This window comes from Lipophrys pholis (assembly GCF_963383615.2).
Source record: "Lipophrys pholis genome assembly, chromosome: 8".
Classification (NCBI taxonomy): Eukaryota; Metazoa; Chordata; class Actinopteri; order Blenniiformes; family Blenniidae; genus Lipophrys; species Lipophrys pholis.
In genome coordinates, this window is record NC_137630.1 from 25,807,703 (window position 1) to 25,829,363 (window position 21,661).

A 21,661-nucleotide genomic window follows, 5' to 3' on the forward strand; every position below is an offset into this window, starting at 1 on the left:
AGAACTAACTTCAAGCTGAAGCTGATTTCTCACCTGTGTGTCTGCTTGTGCCATCCAGGCTGGCAAACTCGATGTAGTCCTCCCTGGCGTCGGCCCAGTAGATACGGTCATTGATGAAGTCTAACGTCAGTCCGTTCGGCCAGGTGATCTTATCCTCAACAATGACGCTTCTGTTGGTGCCATCCATCCCGATTCTCCCGATGTGGGGGTTATCCCCCCAGTCCGACCAGTAAAGATATCTAGTCAACCGGGGATAAAAGAAAAGAAAGAAAGTAAAATTTTGGTAAAGCTTACCCAATAAGAAAAAAAACCTGTTAAAAGTAAAATTGCATGAGTTGCGTTTCTCACCCATAGCGTACATCCACAGCCACGGCCCGCGGCTCCCTCAGGCCATTGTTGACCAGCACCATGCGGTACGCCCCGTTGAGTTTGGACACCTCTATGGTGTCCCGGCCTTTGTCACACCAGTACAAGTTTCCACCGACCCAGTCCACGGCCAGGCCGTCTGGATTACTCAGGGAGGTTCGGTGCAAAACCTTCCAGAAAACGATACATACATTACATATAATCAGAAACTCCCACAACAAAAAGCAAACACTATACGGCTGAAAAAGTGGGATCATCTTATACTGAGATGCTGGTTTTCTGGAAAACAACAACAGCACAGGGGTCTCGGAAACCAGAAAAGTAAACTTATGGATAAAGACTCACCATTAACTGCACTCCTGTGTATCCGTGCATGTGTTATTTTCCTTTTACTGGTATTTATAAACGTTAGCAGGACTTGCTTAATTCCGTGCCTTATTAATATTTTATACTCATCCAGTGTTCGACTCGCACACATATGGCTAAAATTGGACTTCCTCACTGACCTCCATGTTGGTGCCGTTCATGTGCATGCGTCGGATCATGCTGCCCTGAGTGGTCACGTCTGTCCAGTAGATCATCTGCTCCGCATAATGGAAGTCCAGGGCAACGGCATTATTCAGACCCTGAGAGAAAAAAAGAACGATTAGCAGGCTTATAAATATCCAACAACAAATATGTCAAAACTGTTTAAGAACCACAAGTCTCACCTGCTTTATCAGAGTGTAGTTTGAACCGTCAAGGTTCAGTTTCCTCAGGTAATAACGGTTGGCGAATATCAAGTAGGGCTCCTCTTCTGCACAGAAATAGACAGAAAACATATGCCTCCTGACTGAACTGTTTGAGAGCGACCGAGGGAAATTCGAAACACTTGCGTGTGTGCCTCACCCGACGTGGACTTGCAGATGGTGGGGTCATTGGGGCTGAGTTCAAAGCCGTCCACGCATAGACAGTGAAAGCTGCCATGTGTGTTGATGCAGTGCTGGGAACATGGGTAGGTGGTTGTGCACTCGTCTATATCCACACATGTCTTCCCATCGCGCTTCAGCTGGAAACCGGGATGACACCTGCACTGAAGGGGCAAAGAGCAGAAGAAAAATGTCAAAATCTCACAGCTTGAGGATTCTGGCACCTCTTCGTTTTAGGTCTGGATCAGTTACAAGGGCCTGTCACTGTCCATCAGTCAACCCGGGGCGTTTCACTTTTCACCAAAGCTTCATTTTCTCCATGAATTGAACACATACATCGGTCCCAGTGCTTGCACAGTTAATACAGTGTTTGTCATAATAAATGGCTTGAATCTTTTCTCAGAAAAAGGATAAAACATGGATTCATTAGCAGCTAAAATCAGCATGGACTGTCACTTCTCATAAGCACATCTGTGTTTTGAGAGAAGGCCAAAACAAACACTCACACTCTCTCTTTTTCCTTTGCCATCATTCAGGAATTCTACTAATAAGGCATGTGCACAGGGGAGGCGGTGCTCATGAAAACAAATCTGTGATGGTAAAGTTGTAAAATGTACAAACAAACATGGTGCAAACACAGAACTGGAGATAACCTAAGCTGCAATACATCCGACACCCCAGCAGGAAACAAAATCAGCTCCTAAAGTCTACAAAATCTTTCTAATCATTTACAAGAAACAGCTCTGACCACAGTCTCAACACCACAGACACCGGAGTTCACACAGAGTTCAAGCTGTTCCAAGACAGGCCTCCTACTTTCAAGAGCAAGAGCCAAAACATGCTTTTTGCCTTACATAACTCCATGCTTCAAGTTCCCAGCCTTTTTGGACGACGTTCCTCTTTAACTCGACCATTATTACTGTTTATTTGTGTGGTGAAACTGTGATTACTTTTGAGTTTGTTTGGTGGGAGACGATAAAAACGACTTACCTTGAAGCCGATCTTCAGGTCGTCGCAGAGCTGCGAGCAGCCGCTCAGCTTGCTGTTGAGACACTCGTTGATGAAGCAGTTGAGCTCGTCGGAGCCGTCGCCGCAGTCGTCGTTGCGGTCACACAGCAGGTTGTCACTTAAGCACTTCCCATTGCGGCACATGAAGTCGTCATCGTAGCACGCACTCTCTGGAATCAGAGAAAATTCATGTATGTGTGTGTGGTATTAGACAAAAGAAATGATGCAATGTAACAGAAGAAGGATCCAACATTAATTTTTTTTTCTTCTTAAGACAAAAAAAATTAAAAAATCCCCCACAGATGATATTTTCTACCTGAGTCGGTACAGCGGGGGTTCTTGGGAGCTTCGTCGGAGCGGTCCTGACAGTCAAACTCTCCATCACACTCCCACTTCTTCTGGTTGAGGCAGCGACCATTCGCACAGCGAAACTCATCCGGACCACATGTTGGGTATTCTACACCGGAATCGGAGTGCGATCATCATGAGCCTAAAACACGTGTTGTCCTCCACTCCCCAGATCTTTTTATCAACCTCTCATACACTCACCACATTCTGGGGATTCGTCGGAGCCGTCGGAGCAGTCAATGTCATGATCGCACACAAAGTGTTTTGGGATACAGTCTCTGTTCTGGCACATGAACTCATTCTCCGCGTCGCATGTGTTGTTTGTGTACACTGAAAGCAGGAAGAAAGCTTATGTTAATGGATAAGGAGATGTGTTGTGTCTGGGTGCTTTTTCTTCAGTCACAATATAAAAAAGTCGTTTTGTTGTCGTGTTGAGTTGTCGTGGTAATGTCTCACTCACTGCAGCCAGCCTTCACACTCTCATCAGCTCCATCCGGACAGTCCTTATCTCCATCACACTTCCAGCGTTGAGGCACACACATGTGGGATCCGGGACACTGGAAAGCTTCAGGACTGCAGGTCTTGGACTCTGTGACAGTATCATGTTAAGTTATATGATGAAATCGGAAAGTCCTCCAAATGAGGGAGAAAAGAAGTCAGAAATACATCACTTACTGCATTTCTGGTCCTCATCGGAGCCATCCCCACAGTCATCAGAGCCGTCACACACCCAGTGGCTGGAAATGCATCGGTGGTTCCCACATTCAAACTGGGTGGATGTACAAAACTTGTCTGCAAGAGAGGTCAGGGAGCACTCACTATTATGGAGTCATTATTTAATTTACTCTAACTGTGCAAGTTGTGTTTTCACTTCTGCAGCGGGAAGCCCAAAGAAAAACAGTCTGGCTTTTCTGGTATGCTTTGTATTCTCAAGAAAAGAAAAGAAAAAAATATTCAGATTGGAGGACAACTGACCGCAGTGCGTCTCATCAGCTCCGTTCTCACAGTCGTTCTCCTTATCACACGTCCAGCTCATAGGAATGCAGCGACCGCTGGGACAAGCAAAGAAGTTAACTGGGCATTTCAGCTTCCTTTTATCTGCAAAACAAAAAGAAGAAAAAAGAAAAAAAAAAAAAACAACCTTGAACGTCTTGCATGAGTTACAAAAAAGTGAAAGTATCTGAGAAATGTTAAAAAAGAAAAAACACTCCACCAGGACAGTTTCTCTCATCAGAAAAGTCTCCACAGTCGTTGTTCCCGTCACACACCCACGAGGACAGATAACACAGGGTGGTTTTCTCACAGCTCTGGAAGGCGGCTCCTTTAACTCCGAGGCGGAAGAAACGGGAGCAATCAGTGGGTTCTGGGAAAATGGAAAGGAACCTTTTAGCACTACTTTAAGAAGCTCTGAACACGTCAAAAATGGCATTTTGCATTAAACATCTCAGTATTTACAGAGTGGAGTGCCAATAATCCTCATCATCCACTTATAAATAATAATATTGTAGAAAATGATGATAGAATACGTACGGCAGTTCATTTCATCACTTGCATCCTCGCAGTTGACGACCTGGTCACAACGGCTGTAGTTGGAGATGCACCTTCCATCTTTGCACTGGAACTCTCCCACTTTGCACAGCGTCACTGTGAGCACACAGACGTGCTTTTGAAATCACACAATATGAGCAGATACAACCTCACGAGAAAATATTTAACCTATGAACCATTTGAAGAGGCTTTAATTGGTGCCAAAAAAAAAAAAAAAAAGTAACTGTCTGATAGATCTAATGTAGGAGTAATCAAATCATGTTATAAGATGTCTGATGTTTTTATTTATGCTCGTCTGACTTACTGTTGCAGGGAACTTCGTCCGAATGGTCGCCACAGTCGTCTGTGCCGTCACACCAGAACTGGTGGCCGATGCAGCGGCCGTTCATGCAGCGTCTGTAGCCCTTCTTACAAATACGATTGGCTGTGGTGAAAGAGGAGAGGGTGAATAGATGTTAGTTAAAACACATGATACACCACTTAAACATCAAACGGAAAATATTTGCTTTCTTGGTTTTAAATATCCTCTCGATATGATGTAACGATCCGAGTCCAAACTCACCGCAGTAGGACTGCTTCTCGTCAGACTTGTCCTTGCAGTGGGCCATCCCGTCACACGTCAGGCTGTAATTGATGCAGTCGCCGTTTCCGCACTCGAAATCATCAACGCTTCCGCACGACACGTTCAGTGCTGGCAAGAGAGAAGCACTTCAATTCAGAGATATTCAGCTCAGGTTTTTTACCCTGAAGACGTCCAGTGTCTCTGTCTTACGGGAGCAGGTGCTGTCTTCCAGAAGCCGCCGGTCTCCTCGACAGCTGCAGTTGACCCGTCCGTCGGACGTGGGCAGACACAGATCCTGGCAGCCTCCGTTGTTTGTCCGGCAAGGTGAAAACTCGCCTGACGAATGTATCGCACAGAATCGGTGATTAACGTGGGATTTAGGAAACTTTTTTTTCAAATACGGAATACATTACAAATACGTAGCACCTGCAACCATCTTGCAAGAATGCCGTGCAACAGTCGACAACATTTAGTCAATACTATTACAAATCATAAGCATGATGTTCCCTCCCCAGTCCAGCGATCCACTAATGATCAGAAGCCGATGGATTAGGAACCAGACTGTCATCTCTCGCACTTTCTAATTAGTGGAAAATAAATTGAGAAAAGTCGAGAGACATTTGCGATGACTATGAGATTATTCTGCATAATAAACGTGACAGAACATGTTGAAATCAAACAACACGACTCTCGGGAGATAATTGCAAACCTCTGCAAACATTTTGAGACTTTTCAGTAACTCCTTTGCGAGTTCATTCCCGATTTTCCGTAGCTCAGTGTGATCGGGGTTTTAGAGTCCGGAAATATAAATAAAGCAGATCATGCAGCTGCGCATCAGACAAGCCTCTTCACTGTCCACTATTAAAACTAATCTTAAGACCGACTTTTATTCCTTTGCTTATAATATAGTCTGAGATTCTGTTCCTGTTTTCTACTGTTGCTATTTTATTGTTTTAACTGTATTTTATTGTTTTATTGCTTGCCCTCTATGTTTTTAGGTTCCTATGTCTATTTATGTAGCACTTTTGTTTCAGCTGTACTTGTTTTGAAGTGCTATATAAATAAAGGTGACTTGACATGCAAACTGTAAATTTCAAACTCTAACTTCAACCACGGGCTAAAAATGGCCGCATACGAGTTTTGCTGTGCAAACCTAATAAACGCAGTGAATGAAACTTACAGCTGTTGGTGTCATTGGCCACAGCGAGGATGCCCATTGGCTGCTGAGGGATGTCGGCTCGCAGCACTTTCATGTCTCCTCCTGTGTACTTGTCGGCCCTGAGCACAGCCCTCCTCACCCAGTCAGTCCAGAAGATGTAATCTCCGTACACGGCGAGACCGAACGGATGAACGGGCTCATTCTTCAACAAGACCTGAAGCAGAACATTTTCATCATTTAAACTTTAAATTTAAATTTAACTTTAAAGAGTTTTCCTTGACAGCTAAAGTCCAACCGTCTCCTTACATATCGGTTGCTCCCGTCGTACTCGCAGCGTTCGATTTTGTCGAGTGTGGCGTCGGAGAAGTAGAGCTTCTCAGCGCGGTGATCGATGGCAAGGCCGTTGGGAGTTTTGATGTCACTGCCGATGATTATGAGCACGTTGGCTCCGTTCAGGGAGGCCCTCATGATGCTGGGAGCCTGCTCGTTCCAGTTGGTCCAGAACATGAGGCTGTGGTGGGAACAAGCAGGGGACATGATGGAAATGTTTCGGCATGAAAGGTAAGAGTTGAAAAGACTAAAACAGAACGCCCGTTCAAGAGAAAGAAAGAAACAATATTGGAAGCGAGCCACGACTTTTAACAAAGGTTCAGTGTTATTGACTCACTCCTGACACTCGTCCAGCACAAAGGCTCTGGGGTGGTCCTCTCCAGACATAGTGACTACAGTGTTGCGGTTGTAGGCCATGGAGCGGCTCTGGTCCACAGTGTGGCGAGTGATGGTGGAGGTTGTGTAACTGGTCCAGTAGAGTGTATCCCAACCGCGATGGTACGCCAGGCCCTCAACTGACCCCACATCTGGCAAACAGAGACGGAAGAAGTCAATACTTTGGACCCTCAATGGTGTTTTCTCAGGGTATAGTTCTGTTGCTGTAAAGCCAACACCTTGAGAGGTCAAATGAAAACAAACCCTTTGGTATTTTTTGGAAAAACAACACCTCTCAGAACCATAACATAAACAGTAAGATGTGAACAAATGCTAATCTTTAGCATAAGAGCCTCGAAAGCTACTAAATGTGAGTCTGACCCTTTAAATAGTGCTTAGAAAAGAGTAATTTTTAATGTGGTTGCAAAATAAACAATATTTCTTATGTCACATATTTATAAGTCTCTTTAGAAAATGTTATACTGACCAAATCTCACATATTTTACAATTTATGGTTTAAAAATCTTTCATCTTAAATGTCATAACTGTCATATCATATGACTTATTAGTAAAAAATTCCTTTAAATGTGATGGACTATATGAAATGAATGAAAGAATATTAACTGACAAATCATCGGTTAATGCTGACAGTGTATATGATCAAGCATAGATTCACAATTTCCATTGAAGTTCTATACCAAAAGTTATATGCCCGAAAAAGAGAAAGAAGTGAAATAAAAGTACAATGGAAATGACACCGCTCAGATCTCAGAGTGCGGCACTCCTGGAGGGAGTTTAAAGACTCTGCATCGTCCCGACATTTCATGGCCAGCTGCCTGCACATACAAATACAACTCCTTGTGGACACTCATCGCTGGTCTGGACTCCCTGTTCTCGGAAGACGACAGCAAGCTGGAACAGCTTGAATCACTTGAGCGGCACAGGCCAGGGCGAGTAAATTATCCATGAATGGCAAAGATAAAAGAGCTTCTTAAAATATACATTTTCCTCTTTGTCCTTTGACCCCGCAGTTAAAGAGCATAACAGAGAGCGGGGATATTTTTTTTTCAAGACAAACAACATCATGTAAAAGGACGCTGCAGCGCAGTCTGCAAGGCTCCAAGGTGAGCGTTCATCTCCACTCAGTCGCACTGGCAACCACATTTATGGCCCATTACAACAAACAGTAAAAAAAAAAAAAAAAAAAATGAAACCTCCATGTAACTGTTTGCACAGGGATGAAGGTCTATAATTGTCTTTTAATAGATGCTCCAGATGAATGTCAAAGTGCCTCCATAAACTTTAAAACAGGACAATTTTAAGGCTGAACATCCTGTTCGAGAAACATAACGGCAACTGGAATCGTGTTCAGGTCCAAATGCGGTCACACTGCTGTTTGTCAAGCTCAACAATCACATACGAATGTGTTAATGGGGGTAAGATAGATGAGCAGGGGTTTAATTAAATAGATCCAAGCCATTAATTCATTCCTTAAGTCATAGTTCTCTTTACTGGTGGTTTATTGTATTTACTTCTTTCACATTGTTTAATATCTCTTCCTGTTTGTCAGTGCTGTGCCTTTCATTTGCACATATGTCAAAAGTGAAATAAAAACAGGTTAATAAAAAAAGGATTATGCAATGAAAAGCAGCTCTTTCTGCACTCTGATTGGCCGTTCTGCTCAGCCTCTCATTACTGTGCAAACAGTGGAGGGGACCTGGCGGTAAGACCATCGTCACTCCATGCAGAGCATTTCTCACACAGTCAAAGGACAATTGCAGCAGTTGTGACACTTGAGGCTTAGAGATGTTTTGTTACTCTTATTCTCTTTTTCTTTGCTGGATTTCTCAAGGTGCTGCTGCTTTTCAGCTGCTGGAGTCCACATGTTACTCGTCCCCGATGAGCTTCTAAAAGAACGAGATGCCTCCTGCTGCGCTGAGCACTTAGCATCAAGTACCATTGACTGCTGTTCAAGAGGAATGTCTTCGAGCTACCAGAGGGATGCATTCGTCCACTGAAGGCTGGTTTCCAGGATCAGTGAGGCTGCAGAGTCCCGTCTGCAACAACTCCTCCTTGGATTTATAAAAGGACACGTTGATGAAGCCAAGAGAAAGCCGACCGCAGGGGCATGTTTTTCTGGATAACTCGTAAATTACATTCCATCTAAAAAAGGAGGATTCCTTCTCTGTCAGAGACATCACATCTTTTAACTGGGATTCAACAGGATACTTACAGAAACACGTTTATCGAGAAGAAGCAGACGAAAACTAAACTGCAATGCACTTTTCCATAAATGACTACACAACAACTTGTGGTCACTGAGGACAAACTAGCTGCCTTAATGTGTCCATGACTGCCTGATAACGCAGCTTAAACATGAGCTGGAGCCAGCAGATATGAGAGGAACATGACGTTCTGATGTTTGACATTAACAGGACATCAGATTAATTACTCAGCATTTTTCTTCTGTGACTGCATGGAGACTCTGGACCAGTACATGAACCGCAGCAGTCTCCCAGAGGCTGGGAATAAAGTGCTGGTGCCCATCCTGGACGGGCTGATTCTGGTGACCGGCCTGGTCGGACAGACGCTGGTCATCACCATCCTGACCGGCAGGCGGAGGAGGGGGTGTCGGCCCCCTCACGGCACAGACACCCTGCTGCTGGCGCTGAGTGCTGCCGACCTACTGCTGCTGCTCTGCCTGCCTTTCCACACCTCCGCCATCACGCTGGGCTACTGGCCATTCGGCAGCTTCCTGTGCAAAGCCATCAGCTTCCTGGGCGTGGCGTGCTCGTGTGCATCGGTCTTCACGCTGGCTGCTCTGGCCGTGACACGTTACCTCACCGTGGTGCACCCGACCTGGGCCTACCGGTCACGGCGGCACCGGCACGTTCATCTAACGGTGGCTCTCCTCTGGGTCCCCGCCTCGGCTCTGGCGGCGCCACAATTTGCGTTTCGCACGGTCACCGTGTCCAGCGGCGTCTACTGCTTCGCCTTCCTGTCCGACGTCAGCCAGCTGGTCTACAGCATCGCCCTGTTCCTCTGTGGCTTCGCTCTACCTCTGGGGATCATTGTGCTGATGTACGCCAAGATCTACTGCTTCCTCCGACACGCGCAGAAACTGGGAAATGCTCCACAGCTGGAACGCTACCAGACCCAAGTCACACACACGTCGGCGCTCCTGGTCCTGGTCTTCACGTTCCTGTGGCTGCCCTCTTACGGCCTCATGTTCTCCTACATCGGAGGGACCATAGCAGCGACCCCTGGGTACAAGACTATCGCCATCCTCGCCAGACTGCTGGCCTCCTCAGTGGGAGTAGTGAACCCCATCCTGTACGGGTTCATGTCTCAGAAGTTCAGACGAGAGCTTCTGGAGCTGAGGAGGGTTCGCTGGGCCTGGTGCAAAAGCTGCATGATCGATTGTCCTCATGTTATGACCAGGGACATGGTACAGCCCTTCGAGCTCGACACGACCTCAGACAGAGGCCAAAACTGAATCCTGACTGAGTAAAGCAATGTTACCTCATTAGTTCATTGTTTAACTTAAGAGTTATTAGCATAAGAGAGCAAGGTTAACATAAAACTATTACTTGATTTACATTTATCTATTTATACATCTTGTTACTGGATGGAGTTGGAGTACAACATTAAATTGAACACACTCAATTTTCTGTTAAAACTAATAAACTGTGAAAATATTTATTGCATAAAAATGTTTTTTCTCTGCATTCGATTTCTTCATCCATTTAACTAAAACATATTCCATTACAGGAAGTAACCTGTAATACGATTGTTTATAGAAGGTTAAATTATCTTAATACTGACAAGCATTTCACTTATTTTCCTGGCGTCTTTTCAACACTAGAATGAATGTTTTGAACGTTGCTTGCTGAGAAACAAAAACTAATTCAAGCCACACTTCAGCAGTGATTTGTTGTAATATTCTCCATGTTTTCAAAGGTTAACCACTAGTTTAGAGTCTAAAATTACAATTTTGATATGAACTGAAGTTACAACGAGATGTTTTCAATGGATTATGTGAATCGATGATCCCCGCAAGTGATGCAGTAGAGTGTGTGTGCGTGTGTGTGTGTGTGTGTGTGTGTGTGTGTGTGTGTGTGTGTGTGTGTGTGTGTGTGTGTGTGTGTGTGTGTGTGTGTGTGTGTGTGTGTGTGTGTGTGTGTGTGTGTGTGTGTGTGTCAAGTGGCAGCTCTAAGTGATGTCAATCTTCACTCATTGAGAAGATGCAGCTGTGTGTTCATTACAGTGGATCCTTTCGGATGCTAGTGTTGACAAAATATGTGAATATGTCGGGAGGCAGTGTCAACGAGACAGAGTTTAAAAAAAAAAATGAAAAAATGAAAAAAGAAGGAATGCGGAAAGGTTTTGGTGAGGTCAGAGCAAAAATCACAGTGAGCCAAGTTTTTGAGTTGACACAATGAAATTCGACCGATGCCTCCACACTTACTGTCAACCACGATCTTGCGGTCCGTGCCGTCGTCATTGATCTGCTGGATGTTGCCAAAGTGGATGTCGCTGAAGAAGATGCGATTGGCCCCCTTCCCTCCTCCTCCATGGTAGTCGAAGCTGAGGGCGATGACGTTCTTCATGTGGTCGGGGTCCTCGAACGGCTTTATCGGCGCATTGAGGTTCGTCTCGTCGGAGAGGTGGATGCTTTTCAGTATGGTGCGCTCCGAGTACAGCAGGTATCCGTCGTAGTCGCGGCAACTGCGGTTGTCTTCCGCCAGCATGCCGTGGGCGCAGGCACAGGTGCGCTCGCCGTTTCCGCGGAACAGGCACAGCTGTTCGCAGCCGCCGTTGTTGTCTTTGCAGATGTTTGTACCTGTGGGGAGTGTGACATGTTTTATGAGGTGTGCTGTTAAACAAATAATGAGGCTCCTTAAACGCAGCGTTCCCTCCATGCCTCCGGGGTGTTGATGAGTTTGGGAGGTATAAACGTTTCATCACCGCGTGTGACAGGTACTTCCTAAATACCAGTGAGGACCGACTGTTTCCACTGTATTTATGAGGACATTTGGAATAGAGAACACTCGTATTAGGGTTTGGATGTTTGTGTGTTTTTACCTTGCTGCCGGGCCCGGTTGAACACCTTGATATCTTTCAGCTGCACACCGATGCCTGTTCTCAGCTGCACAGCGTCCGTAGCATTGTCCTTGCTGCCTCTCTTAATGGATCCGTTGGCATGAGTCCTGATCAAAAGAATACAAGCGAGTCGATTAACTCCACTTTATATAACATGCACAGGATTGTTTCACAACAATGGAGACACTGACCTGTCGCTCCAATAGATGTATTCCTCAAATACAGATACAGCAAACATGTCCATGTTGTTGTTGGCCAGAACCAGCTCCCGGTTTTCTCCCGTCTCAAGGTTGATGCGCTCAATCTTGTCGGTCCGAGCGTCACACCAGTAGAGCATACCCTCCTGCGGAAGCAAAGAAGCATTGCTGATTCATCAACACATACAAAAAATATTGTTTTACTGAGTGAATATTGCACCTCATGCTGAAATATATTTAATCTAATATTAACCTTTAATACAACATTATAATATATCTAATATCTAATGAGCTTAGAAGATTAATTCAATGATATAAATTATGCATAATTGGTATTGTATAACAGTCTACCTGATTGAGTGTCTTTATATTAAATTGAAGTAAGGAAGAAATTCTACAGGTGCATCTCAAAATGTGAATATCACAGAAACGTTCAGAATTTTGTGTTATTTTCACATTTACAAGTTAAAAGTATAATAGAATTCTATATGGGAAGAATATATGATCTTATGAAAAAATTTGATAATTTAGATTGTCAAGACTTTGAAGGTTAAAAAATAATAAACTGGAAAAAAAAACATTCTAATATTTTACTGTTAAATTAAATTATGGAAAAATGTAACAGTTGCATTTTATTTAAATGTTTTGCTCCGGTAAGTACAGTATCTCAATAATATACTGTAGAATTTGTATCTGTAGTTGATAAAGTCTTATGTGGGAAGTAGACGTATGTGTGTATAATTTATGAATTTATATAATATAATGAACCACAGATATACAATAAATAATTGTGATTGTGAGCGTGATCCACACCTTGTAGTCGATGGATATCCCATTTGGCCAGCTGATGCTCACGTTGACCAGCACCAACCTCTGAGAGCCATCCAGCCGAGAGCGTTCGATACGAGGGTACTGACCCCACTCTGTCCAGAACAGATATCTGAAACACAGGGATTGATTTGAGCAGGGCAGTCAGGCTGCCTACATGATTCAGACTATATATAAGGGTGAAGAGTTACCCTTTCACTGGGTGGACGGTAATGGCTCTGGGTTTGTCCAGACCCTGGGAGATGACCACATAGCGGAAGGAGCCATTCAGCCGGGCCACCTCAATGACGTCAAAGCCCTGATCGGTCCAGTAGATATTTCCTATAAATGATAAACAACACAAATCAGCTGTCATCATGTGTGTGTGTGTGTGTGTGTGTGTGTGTGTGTGTGTGTGTGTGTGTGTGTGTGTGTGTGTGTGTGTGTGTGTGTGTGTGTGTGTGTGTGTGTGTGTGTGTGTGTGTGTGTGTGTGTGTGTGTGTGTGTTGTAATGCACAATTGTTAAAACTGAAATGTGATTCTGTAATGACGAGACCTGCTATCCAGTCTACGGTGATGCCCTCCACCCTGCCGATGCCGTTGGTGACCACGTCTTCTCGCCACGTCTGATCCCTCTTCGCCCTGCTGATGGTGCTCAGGCCCATGTCCACCCAGTAGATGGTGTCATTCTCTGAAGAGGAGACATCACAAGGTTCAAAACATCCCTGACGTGAAGCTTTCTATTAACTGATAAGTGTCACTTACCGGCGTGGAAATCGATGCCGACGGCCAGCGAGGTGCCGGACACCGGCACCAAGGCGTCCGATTTGTCCGCTGGGTCGAGAGGAATTCCTCTGATTCCCTCGTGAACGGAGTACAGCAGGAAGGAGCCCATTCCTGATCACAGAGAGTACAGTTTCTGTATTTGTCTGCATTTCTTTCCTCTCTGAAGTGTGGTTGCAGGTGTTAGTCACAGTCAATACCTTCACAGGACTGCTGCCCTGTTTTCAGGCTGTATCCTGCAGTGCACATGCAGGCTCTGGTTGTCAGAGAGGTGGGCAGACACAGCTGAGAGCAGTCACCATTGTTGTTGCTGCACAAATTGATACCAGCTGAAAAGCAAAAGGAGAAGACCAGTGAGCATCAGTGACAAAACAAAGCTTTTCACACACTCCCTGGAAACGGTGCTGCAGCTCATTCATCTGTTACCTTTTTGCACATCCTCATCATAGATCCTCATGTGCATCATAGGAGATGTGTTGTTTCGCAAAACCTTCCAGTTCCCGCCATCCTTCTTGTCACACGTTCCTATCTGGTCTGTTCCCTGGTCCGCCCACCACAACTTGTCCCCTGCAGGCAATACATTTTTTTATGACTTAAATCATTAATGTAGGCAGGTTATTGAGCATTGATATTGATCAATTGAGATTTAATTAATGATAACCAACATTAAAATATAAAAAAAAGAGAAAACAAATCAAAGGGAAAGTAATAATATCCCACCCATGATAGCCAGTGCCGTCGCCTTTGTGAGTTTTCCTTTAGCAGCTTCCAGGATTTCCAGTTTGGATCCGTCCAGCTGACAGCGGCTGATGGTGCCGTTTCCTGAACTGACCCAGTACAGCTGCTCTTTCTCATAGTCAATAGAGAGACCTGAAAGCAAAGAATAATGATGGTTTACATTTACAAAGGCATGCTTTGACTTGTTACAGTTCAGTTATCTCGAGGCATAAAAGACTCCATCTGCTCACCTACTGGCCCCTTCTGATTGGTGAAAAGTGTTGTGCTGTTGCTGCCGTCCATGTTGGCCATGCTTATGTTGTCACCGTCAGTCCAGTAAAGCTTCCTGAGAAGAGCAGAATGAGGGAGAGCGATGTAAGATAATGAGAGGAAATGAAGTGTATCCTACAAAAAACTAGAATTATCTACCAAGAACAGCTAACGAGACACAACAAGAACATCAAACGAGTAAAAAAGTGTGTCAAGGATGAAGACAAAGCCTGAAGAGATTGAAATGAACAAAATTAAAGGTAACTAAAGCAAAAAGAAACCCATCTACGGTGAGCAATCAAAGGAAGATGAGACTTTAATGAGTGTTATTAGTTGTGGGGGAAAACAGAACCAAAGAGATTCACCCAAGCAGAGGGTGGGCCACCAGGCAGTGAGGCTTGTCTAAACCCTGGATGACGGCGTTCTTGAAGGAGCCGTCCAGCCGGGCCACGTTGATCTGCTTCTTATTGGCATCGTAGCTCGTCCAGAAGAGGTTCCTGGACACCCAGTCGACCGCCAGCCCGTGAGCATTAGGAAGGTCTGAAGGATTTAAGATTTGAAAATGTTTACCGCACATGCATGATGCAAATCAAAAACTGCTTTCAGTTCATATGAAACCTTCTGTGGATGCAGTCCTACCCGCAGACACAACCGTCTCCACTCCGGTGCCGTTGATAAAGGCTCTCTTGATGGTCTGCGTGCGCACATCGGACCAATAGATGCGATGCTCCACAGCATCATAATCCACCACCGTCACGTTGTCGATGTCCGGCACAGTGAAGGAAATGATGTAGTTGTAGTACGGGTTGTCGACGTCCACACCTCGGATCTCGATCTGACGAGCGTAAAGAAGGAACTTGCGGGACTCTGGAGAGAGAAGGAAAGAAGGAGGAGGATTTATTTCCTCTTTGTTCACTTGACAATGGTGTAGTGAATAGTTGACACTTTCGGCTCATAACAAGACTGGTTTAAGTCCCGGTTTGGCTTGGTGGCTTTCTGTGTGCAATTTGCATGTTCTCCCTGTATTGCCTGAACGTGTGATTGTGTGTTTCTGACTCAGTGTGTTCGCATCAGTGAAATCTCCAGGATGCATTCTGCCCTCAGCCATAATAATCTGTTATTGTTCAGCACCCCAGGACCCTGAAATTGATGAAGTGGCGGCAAAGGAAAGTGTTATAGAAGATGGATGGAAGTCACTTGTTCATACACAAAAGAGTGACTTAAATTAAACAGGGAATACGACACAATAGTAAATTCCTTGTCAGTTCAGCTTTTCTCCCGTGATGAGAAATGTATCTGTCTCAACAGATTATCAGAATGAGAGCTCACATGCAAACTGTGACATGAAATGAGAACTTCAATATATTTTTTGTGGCAGTCAGAATTAAACCAAAGTGACGTCAGTGCGGCTTGGAAATGAAAAGCACACGGCCGCGTGCGCTCTGCACGGTGGCCCTCACCTTCGCAGGTGCGCTTGTCGGGCTGCAGCTTCATGAGGTGAGGGCAGGCACAAGAGAAGGTCTGGTTAAAGTTGATGAGACAGAGGTGGGAGCAGGGGCTTCTGCCATCGACGGCGGCACAGGGGTTAGGAGCTGAGGGGAAGAAAAATTCATTCAAGAGATTTGAAGAAAGTGAGAAGTACAAAAATAACAGTGTCATATGAGAGAGAGGAAGTTTAGAGGAAGCACTGCAGATTGCAGAGAACATCCTAAACTAAACAATGTCAGATGCTGTTCGCAGTTAGTTCCTCATTTTATTTTATTTTTTATGGTGTAATGAACTCAACCATCGATCGGTCCCTGAAGGAAAGTGAGAGTGAAATGAAGAACTACTGTTTACCAAATCTGTCAACCCAGTTTGTTGCCTCATCACTGTCGCAGAGATTGGTTGCAGCTGTCATTCAACAATTCCGTGAGATCTCTCTTTTCCTGTCACCAATTACATGACGCTGTACCTCTCTGCTGTCCACACCCCACCTGGGGTCTTATAGCCACGAGCTTCTAAGTACCCGTGACAGTTTTCATGGTGAAACACCACAGAAACATTCTCTCCATCTCATCGCCCGTGCACACGCGAGATCCACTTTTGACCTTTAAGCTGCACAAGTGTTTTAATTTATATCCGGCCTATGGGGCGAGACGACCACACAGGTGACTCTTTTCATCATCAAGGCTGCAGAAGGTGTGATGCGAGGACACAACACCCCGCGCAGCTCTTAAAGGTCAGCTGTCTTCTGGGGGAAAGTAGCCATGAATTACATGGTCAGCAGTGGACTAAGAGCTTATCGCCATGATTCCTTCTGTTAAATGAGTTTGCAGACAAGCAGGAGGTCAATCTGTGGAGTGAATGCATGCTTTGTTAAAGCGCGCATATCCCTATAAATGTTTATCCAACTGCATCTTCAACTTTAACTTTATTTCTCAAGCATCTTTATACTAAAAAGGAGCTCGTAGTGCTTTACAGTTTGACAATAAAACCAAAAGAAAAGAGTTGAAACAGGCAAATGTAACTCTGAAAAGTCAATGTAAACACATTAGCACTAATACTAAGAATAGTATCTGGCGTGTAACGTACCCTGAGGCTGTCTTGAAGGGTGATAAACCTGTAAATCAAAGGGCTGTGTGTTGGTGCGCTGTACAACAGTGACGTTGTGTCCGGTCCATTTGTTAGCTTTGGCCAAAGTGTTGGTCCTCCAGTCTGTCCAGTACACCTCGCCTCCATACATGGTGACAGCAAATGGGTGGGCCAAATACTCGTGACCTCGGAGCACCTCGATCAGCCCAGATCCGTCATACTTGGCAGAGTAGATTGCATCCGACCTTAAAAAATAAAACGAGGGGAACCGCTTTGGCGTTACTATTCTAATGAGAGTTTTGTATATGATTTTACATCACCAAGCCACAGCTGCATGTTTATAAAAAGCATATATAATGGCAGAAAAAGAAGGGAGAAAACTGAGCGAGTGGGTGATGTAATGTGTGTGGGTGGACGGAGTACAATGAGAGCAGTCTGTGCTGTATACTTGGAGCCGAGTGGTGAATGTTACCTGGCATCAATCCAAACAATGCGTCTTTCCATGTAGTCCACAGTGAGTCCGTTGGGCCAGCCGCCGCTGCCCGTCTCCCTGTGGATGGTGCGCCTGCCTTCGCCGCTCATTGATGCCGCCTCGATCCTGGGCAGACTCGCGTCCCAGTCGGTCCAGAAGAGAATACTTCCAAGAGGAAAGGTTCAATGTGAGGAGGGATTTCACAGATGTGTACGGCCACATCACACGAGAACCAATTCATAAAATACACAAGAATACATCTATCCGTATCTGCAAATACTGGATTTGCATTCATGTTTCGTACCCATCACGAGGGTCCAAGGCGATGGCCCGGGGGTGCTCCACCTCTCCGGCCAGCAGGGTGGTTCTCATGGTCCCGTCCAGTTTGGCCACCTCAATCTGGTCCAGATTGCTCTCCACCCAGTAGATGTTTCCCGCTATCCAGTCCACAGCGAGGCCCTCTGGCGTGGCCAGTCCGTACTGGATCACCACCTCAAAGCTGGTCAGGGCTGATTACAATGCAAAGAAACCGGCTCAAAACCGAGGTGGTAGTTGGAGGATTACCAGGCGGCGATCACAAATTTCTTTTTTTTTTAACCAAGTAAACAAAAACATACTAAAAAACTTGAATATCATTGAACAATTAAAGATTTTCTCAGTCACTTCAAGTCATGGTATCTCTGCGTATTGAATTAATAAAACCTCTTTGATGAAAGGTGAAACGTCCTCAAACCCTTAAGTCCTTTTAACACAAGAAACAATGTCAGTGGATGGCCGACTAAAGCCTATAAAGCATGTATAATTCTGATAACTATAATGTTGGGCTTAAGACAAATTTAAAACAAAATATGGTTATATGAAATATTCTGATTATCTGAGATAAAGGATACTTGATTTCATGAGTCATAATAACCAATAACCCTAACCCTAATAACAAAAGATTTCAACCAACACTGCTGAGCATAAAACTACTCAAAATCCTTTACTGTGTCCTTTACAGCTCTTATGTATAGTGGCTAGCACACTCAGATATTCTGAGTGTGTATGAAGAGTTTGCATGTTCCCCCTCTGCGTGTGTGGATTTGAGATTCTATACAAGACACTCCGCCACACTCATGCTGTGGTTGCAGTTTTATGTAAACAGATCTGGTAAACACCACACCAGTTTTTAAGATGTCTTTCAGTTGAGACAATTTTTTTTCCAGGTGATTTTGCTAATTTTTGAGAAAAAAGACTTCCTCCTTTTAATGCCTCTTTTCCTGCTTTTACTCAGCTGCTGGCAATGTTCAGCGAATGCCAACAACTTTGGACACGCTGAAACGACCACCATAGCGGTCTCTGAGCAGGCTGACAATGTCCTCACTCAGAAACCCCCGTTTTACCGAGAACTTGTGGAAGTGGGAATGGGAGCCACAGCGTGTTGAGCCTCCTACGCTGCATCAGAGTTCTGGCTGCAGTCACGCACAGCGAGTACTGAGACAAATGGGAAGAGACAAAGCCTTCCGTGTGCCCCCTAAGTGCTGTGCTGGGAACACAACCTTGATTGGCATGGAGACCCGGGGTTTTGGAGCAGGGAAGGCAGACTGTGACCCGAGAGATTTATTCAGGGTCACAGACCGCCACTGCTGACCACGAACCCTTTAAAAATCCATTCGGCTCGGAGAAATGATGGCGTATATTTGCTAAATGGAAGCAGACGTGCTGGCCATAATTTTCTGACACGATTAACACTTGATTGTTACTCACAAAGACTTGACATGTACCTAAATTACACTGTTGGTTTTAAACATCGAATAAAATTACTGAAACCTGAAATATAACCCGCCGTACCTCCATTGTCAGACAGTTTCCCTCGGTAGATCTTGTCCTCCACCACGTCGGTCCAGTACAGGGTGCTTTGATTGAGGTGGAAGTCCAAGGCGATGGTGTTCCTCAATCCTGGTACCAGCACGCTGAACTCTCCCTTGTGAAGGTCAATCCGTCTGATCTCGTGGCGATTGGAGAAGATGATGAAAGGCTTGAAGGGATCTGAGGAGGAAAGAGAAGTTTTATGTTCAGGGTCAAAATCTCTGAGTTTTACAAGACCTTGTGAAGGCGTTTGGTCAAAATCCAGTCACAGACACGTTTACTCCTTCTGTCTCTTCATAACAAAACATAAGACATGTTCCTCACCGGTGCTTTTGCAGCTCTCCATGTCAGACTCCAGCTCCCAGCCCTCATAGCAGGAGCATTTGACGCTGGATTTCTCTTGCTCACACTTCTGACTACACTTGAGGTGTTTTGCGCAGAAGCTCTGGATCTGACAGGTCTTGTTGTCGGCTCCCAGCTCCATCCCCAAGGGACAAGAGCACATATAGCCCTCCCCAGGGATGATGCTGCAATTGTGACTGCAACCTCCATTGTCCAATGAACACAAATCTGCCGGCAAAGAGACATTAAAGTGTTGATTTTCATTCAAACAAACATGCAGGTTTAAATTTGACATTTGGCCAAAATGTTTTTACCACAAAGTTTCTCGTCCGATCCATCCGGACAATCGTCTGTGCCGTCACACAGCTTCTCGGCGGGCAGGCAGATGGAGTCGTTGGTAGCACACATGTGGTGAGACAACTTGCACACCAACGCCTCACAGTTGTCTTCGTCCGAGTTGTCCTCGCAGTCGCTGTCACCATCACACACCCAGGCCTTACTGATGCAGCGAGCTGACGGGATCAGAGAATATACGGTTTCACATCTTAAAGTCTCAGTGATGCGCTTTCAAATTCTCCGACTTGCAGTATAAAGTTTCCATTACTGAAAACATCCTTTGTAACTTTACACTCATTTTTGAGGCTCGTTTAAGACTTTCTACCCAGATTACTGAACAGAGGAGTCATATTAGAAAGTACATTTATACACAGTCCCAAACATAGTGTTTGGAAGGGTTTTTTTTATATATATATTTTTGTGAACTAGGTTGGTGAAGACATTCACAATCTGTCATTAAATACTACAAGCGTTGAGACTAAAGTCCAAATATTGGACGACTGCACCATTTATTTTGACAAAAAAAGAGGAGGCGAGGAGCTTTACCAGAGTCTCTGCAGCTGAACTTCACCGCTGGGTCGCACATGTGTGTGACGCCCTCACAGTTGTTTTCATCGCTCAGGTCCATACAGTCGGTGTCCCCGTCGCAGCGCCAGCGCATGGGGATGCACAGGCCGTCCATGCGGCACTGGAACTCGTCGACATGGCAGCCGCCCGGAGGACGTGTCGCTGGAGAGGAAACATCAGAGTGTCATCGCCAGCCGGCAAGAGAGATGGAGTGTTCAGTTAAGTTGACGTTAGAGGAGCTATAAAATACCAGCAGAGGTCGGCGGCTGGAAAATAACAGCCAGCCGTCAGACGCATAACACACACACACACACTTGGCCAAGAACTATGAAGAGCGTGAATAGGCTATTGCGGTCATTAATTATTGTGTAGGTATGCAGGGTAACAACCTGACACAGTGCCAAGTCAAACAACAATGACACACACTGCGCAGCGACTGATGTCAGAGGCAGATTAAAGCCACAGCGGAGGAAGTGGCACAATGACATCCCCTCATGGCAAAGGTCAGTGTTTGGCAAAGCGAGAGGAGGAAATGGAAACAGGCACCTTTCAACACAGGACCACAATATACAGCTGATAGGATTGCTTTTTTATTTCAGCTAATAACTTCCAGACAGCAGGCCAGGAGAACGCACACGCGCACGCGCATGCACTCACACACATGCGCGCACACACACAGAAGACCACAGATTGCTCATTAGAGCAGCAGGTCACGCTGGGATCCGTCTTTGCATGCTGAGACTTGACAGCAGTCTGCTACATTTCCGCGTGGATCAAACGGTACAGACGGCATCAGAAGACGCACATCGTGTACACAAGCATATGTTATGGGCAGAGCGACTGGCTGAAGCTGCGACGTCGTGTCAGTTAGTTAAACAGCATCAACACGGCCACCAGCTACTCATGACGCTCAGCATGTTCGTCCATATCGCAGCGGCAGAGTCAAAACATCTGCGCCTCCTGCACAAGACCATGAAACAGTCTAATTGTTATCTAACCACAAAACACAATCCCTTCCTGCACAGAGCAACAAAGAGGATT

At 45.2% G+C, this 21,661-nt stretch overlaps 2 protein-coding genes across 2 annotated transcripts in view; one reads left to right on the forward strand and one right to left on the reverse strand.

Moving 5' to 3' along the window:
• The window catches only part of LOC308113151 (low-density lipoprotein receptor-related protein 1-like), an 82,078-nt gene that overhangs the window by 15,624 nt on the left and 44,793 nt on the right, over window positions 1-21,661 (reverse strand). Inside the window, 40 exon segments of the mRNA XM_080469173.1 lie at window positions 34-239; window positions 349-536; window positions 873-992; window positions 1,077-1,162; window positions 1,255-1,438; window positions 2,265-2,452; window positions 2,599-2,739; window positions 2,832-2,960; window positions 3,091-3,219; window positions 3,306-3,422; window positions 3,606-3,728; window positions 3,844-3,993; window positions 4,161-4,274; window positions 4,483-4,602; window positions 4,741-4,869; window positions 4,951-5,076; window positions 5,921-6,113; window positions 6,206-6,410; window positions 6,567-6,756; window positions 11,073-11,447; window positions 11,690-11,814; window positions 11,899-12,050; window positions 12,718-12,844; window positions 12,924-13,053; window positions 13,268-13,402; window positions 13,477-13,608; window positions 13,695-13,823; window positions 13,921-14,061; window positions 14,215-14,364; window positions 14,463-14,557; window positions 14,847-15,021; window positions 15,121-15,348; window positions 15,942-16,073; window positions 17,056-17,300; window positions 17,528-17,692; window positions 17,832-18,036; window positions 19,358-19,555; window positions 19,700-19,945; window positions 20,032-20,229; window positions 20,600-20,782. Coding sequence (XP_080325299.1) covers window positions 34-239; window positions 349-536; window positions 873-992; window positions 1,077-1,162; window positions 1,255-1,438; window positions 2,265-2,452; window positions 2,599-2,739; window positions 2,832-2,960; window positions 3,091-3,219; window positions 3,306-3,422; window positions 3,606-3,728; window positions 3,844-3,993; window positions 4,161-4,274; window positions 4,483-4,602; window positions 4,741-4,869; window positions 4,951-5,076; window positions 5,921-6,113; window positions 6,206-6,410; window positions 6,567-6,756; window positions 11,073-11,447; window positions 11,690-11,814; window positions 11,899-12,050; window positions 12,718-12,844; window positions 12,924-13,053; window positions 13,268-13,402; window positions 13,477-13,608; window positions 13,695-13,823; window positions 13,921-14,061; window positions 14,215-14,364; window positions 14,463-14,557; window positions 14,847-15,021; window positions 15,121-15,348; window positions 15,942-16,073; window positions 17,056-17,300; window positions 17,528-17,692; window positions 17,832-18,036; window positions 19,358-19,555; window positions 19,700-19,945; window positions 20,032-20,229; window positions 20,600-20,782 — 6,504 coding nt within the window.
• Window positions 9,094-10,304, forward strand: LOC308113150 (galanin receptor type 1). Its single transcript, XM_080469172.1, has one exon. It carries the CDS (start codon window positions 9,102-9,104, stop codon window positions 10,098-10,100), a length of 999 nt encoding a protein of 332 aa, XP_080325298.1. The 5' UTR covers window positions 9,094-9,101; the 3' UTR covers window positions 10,101-10,304.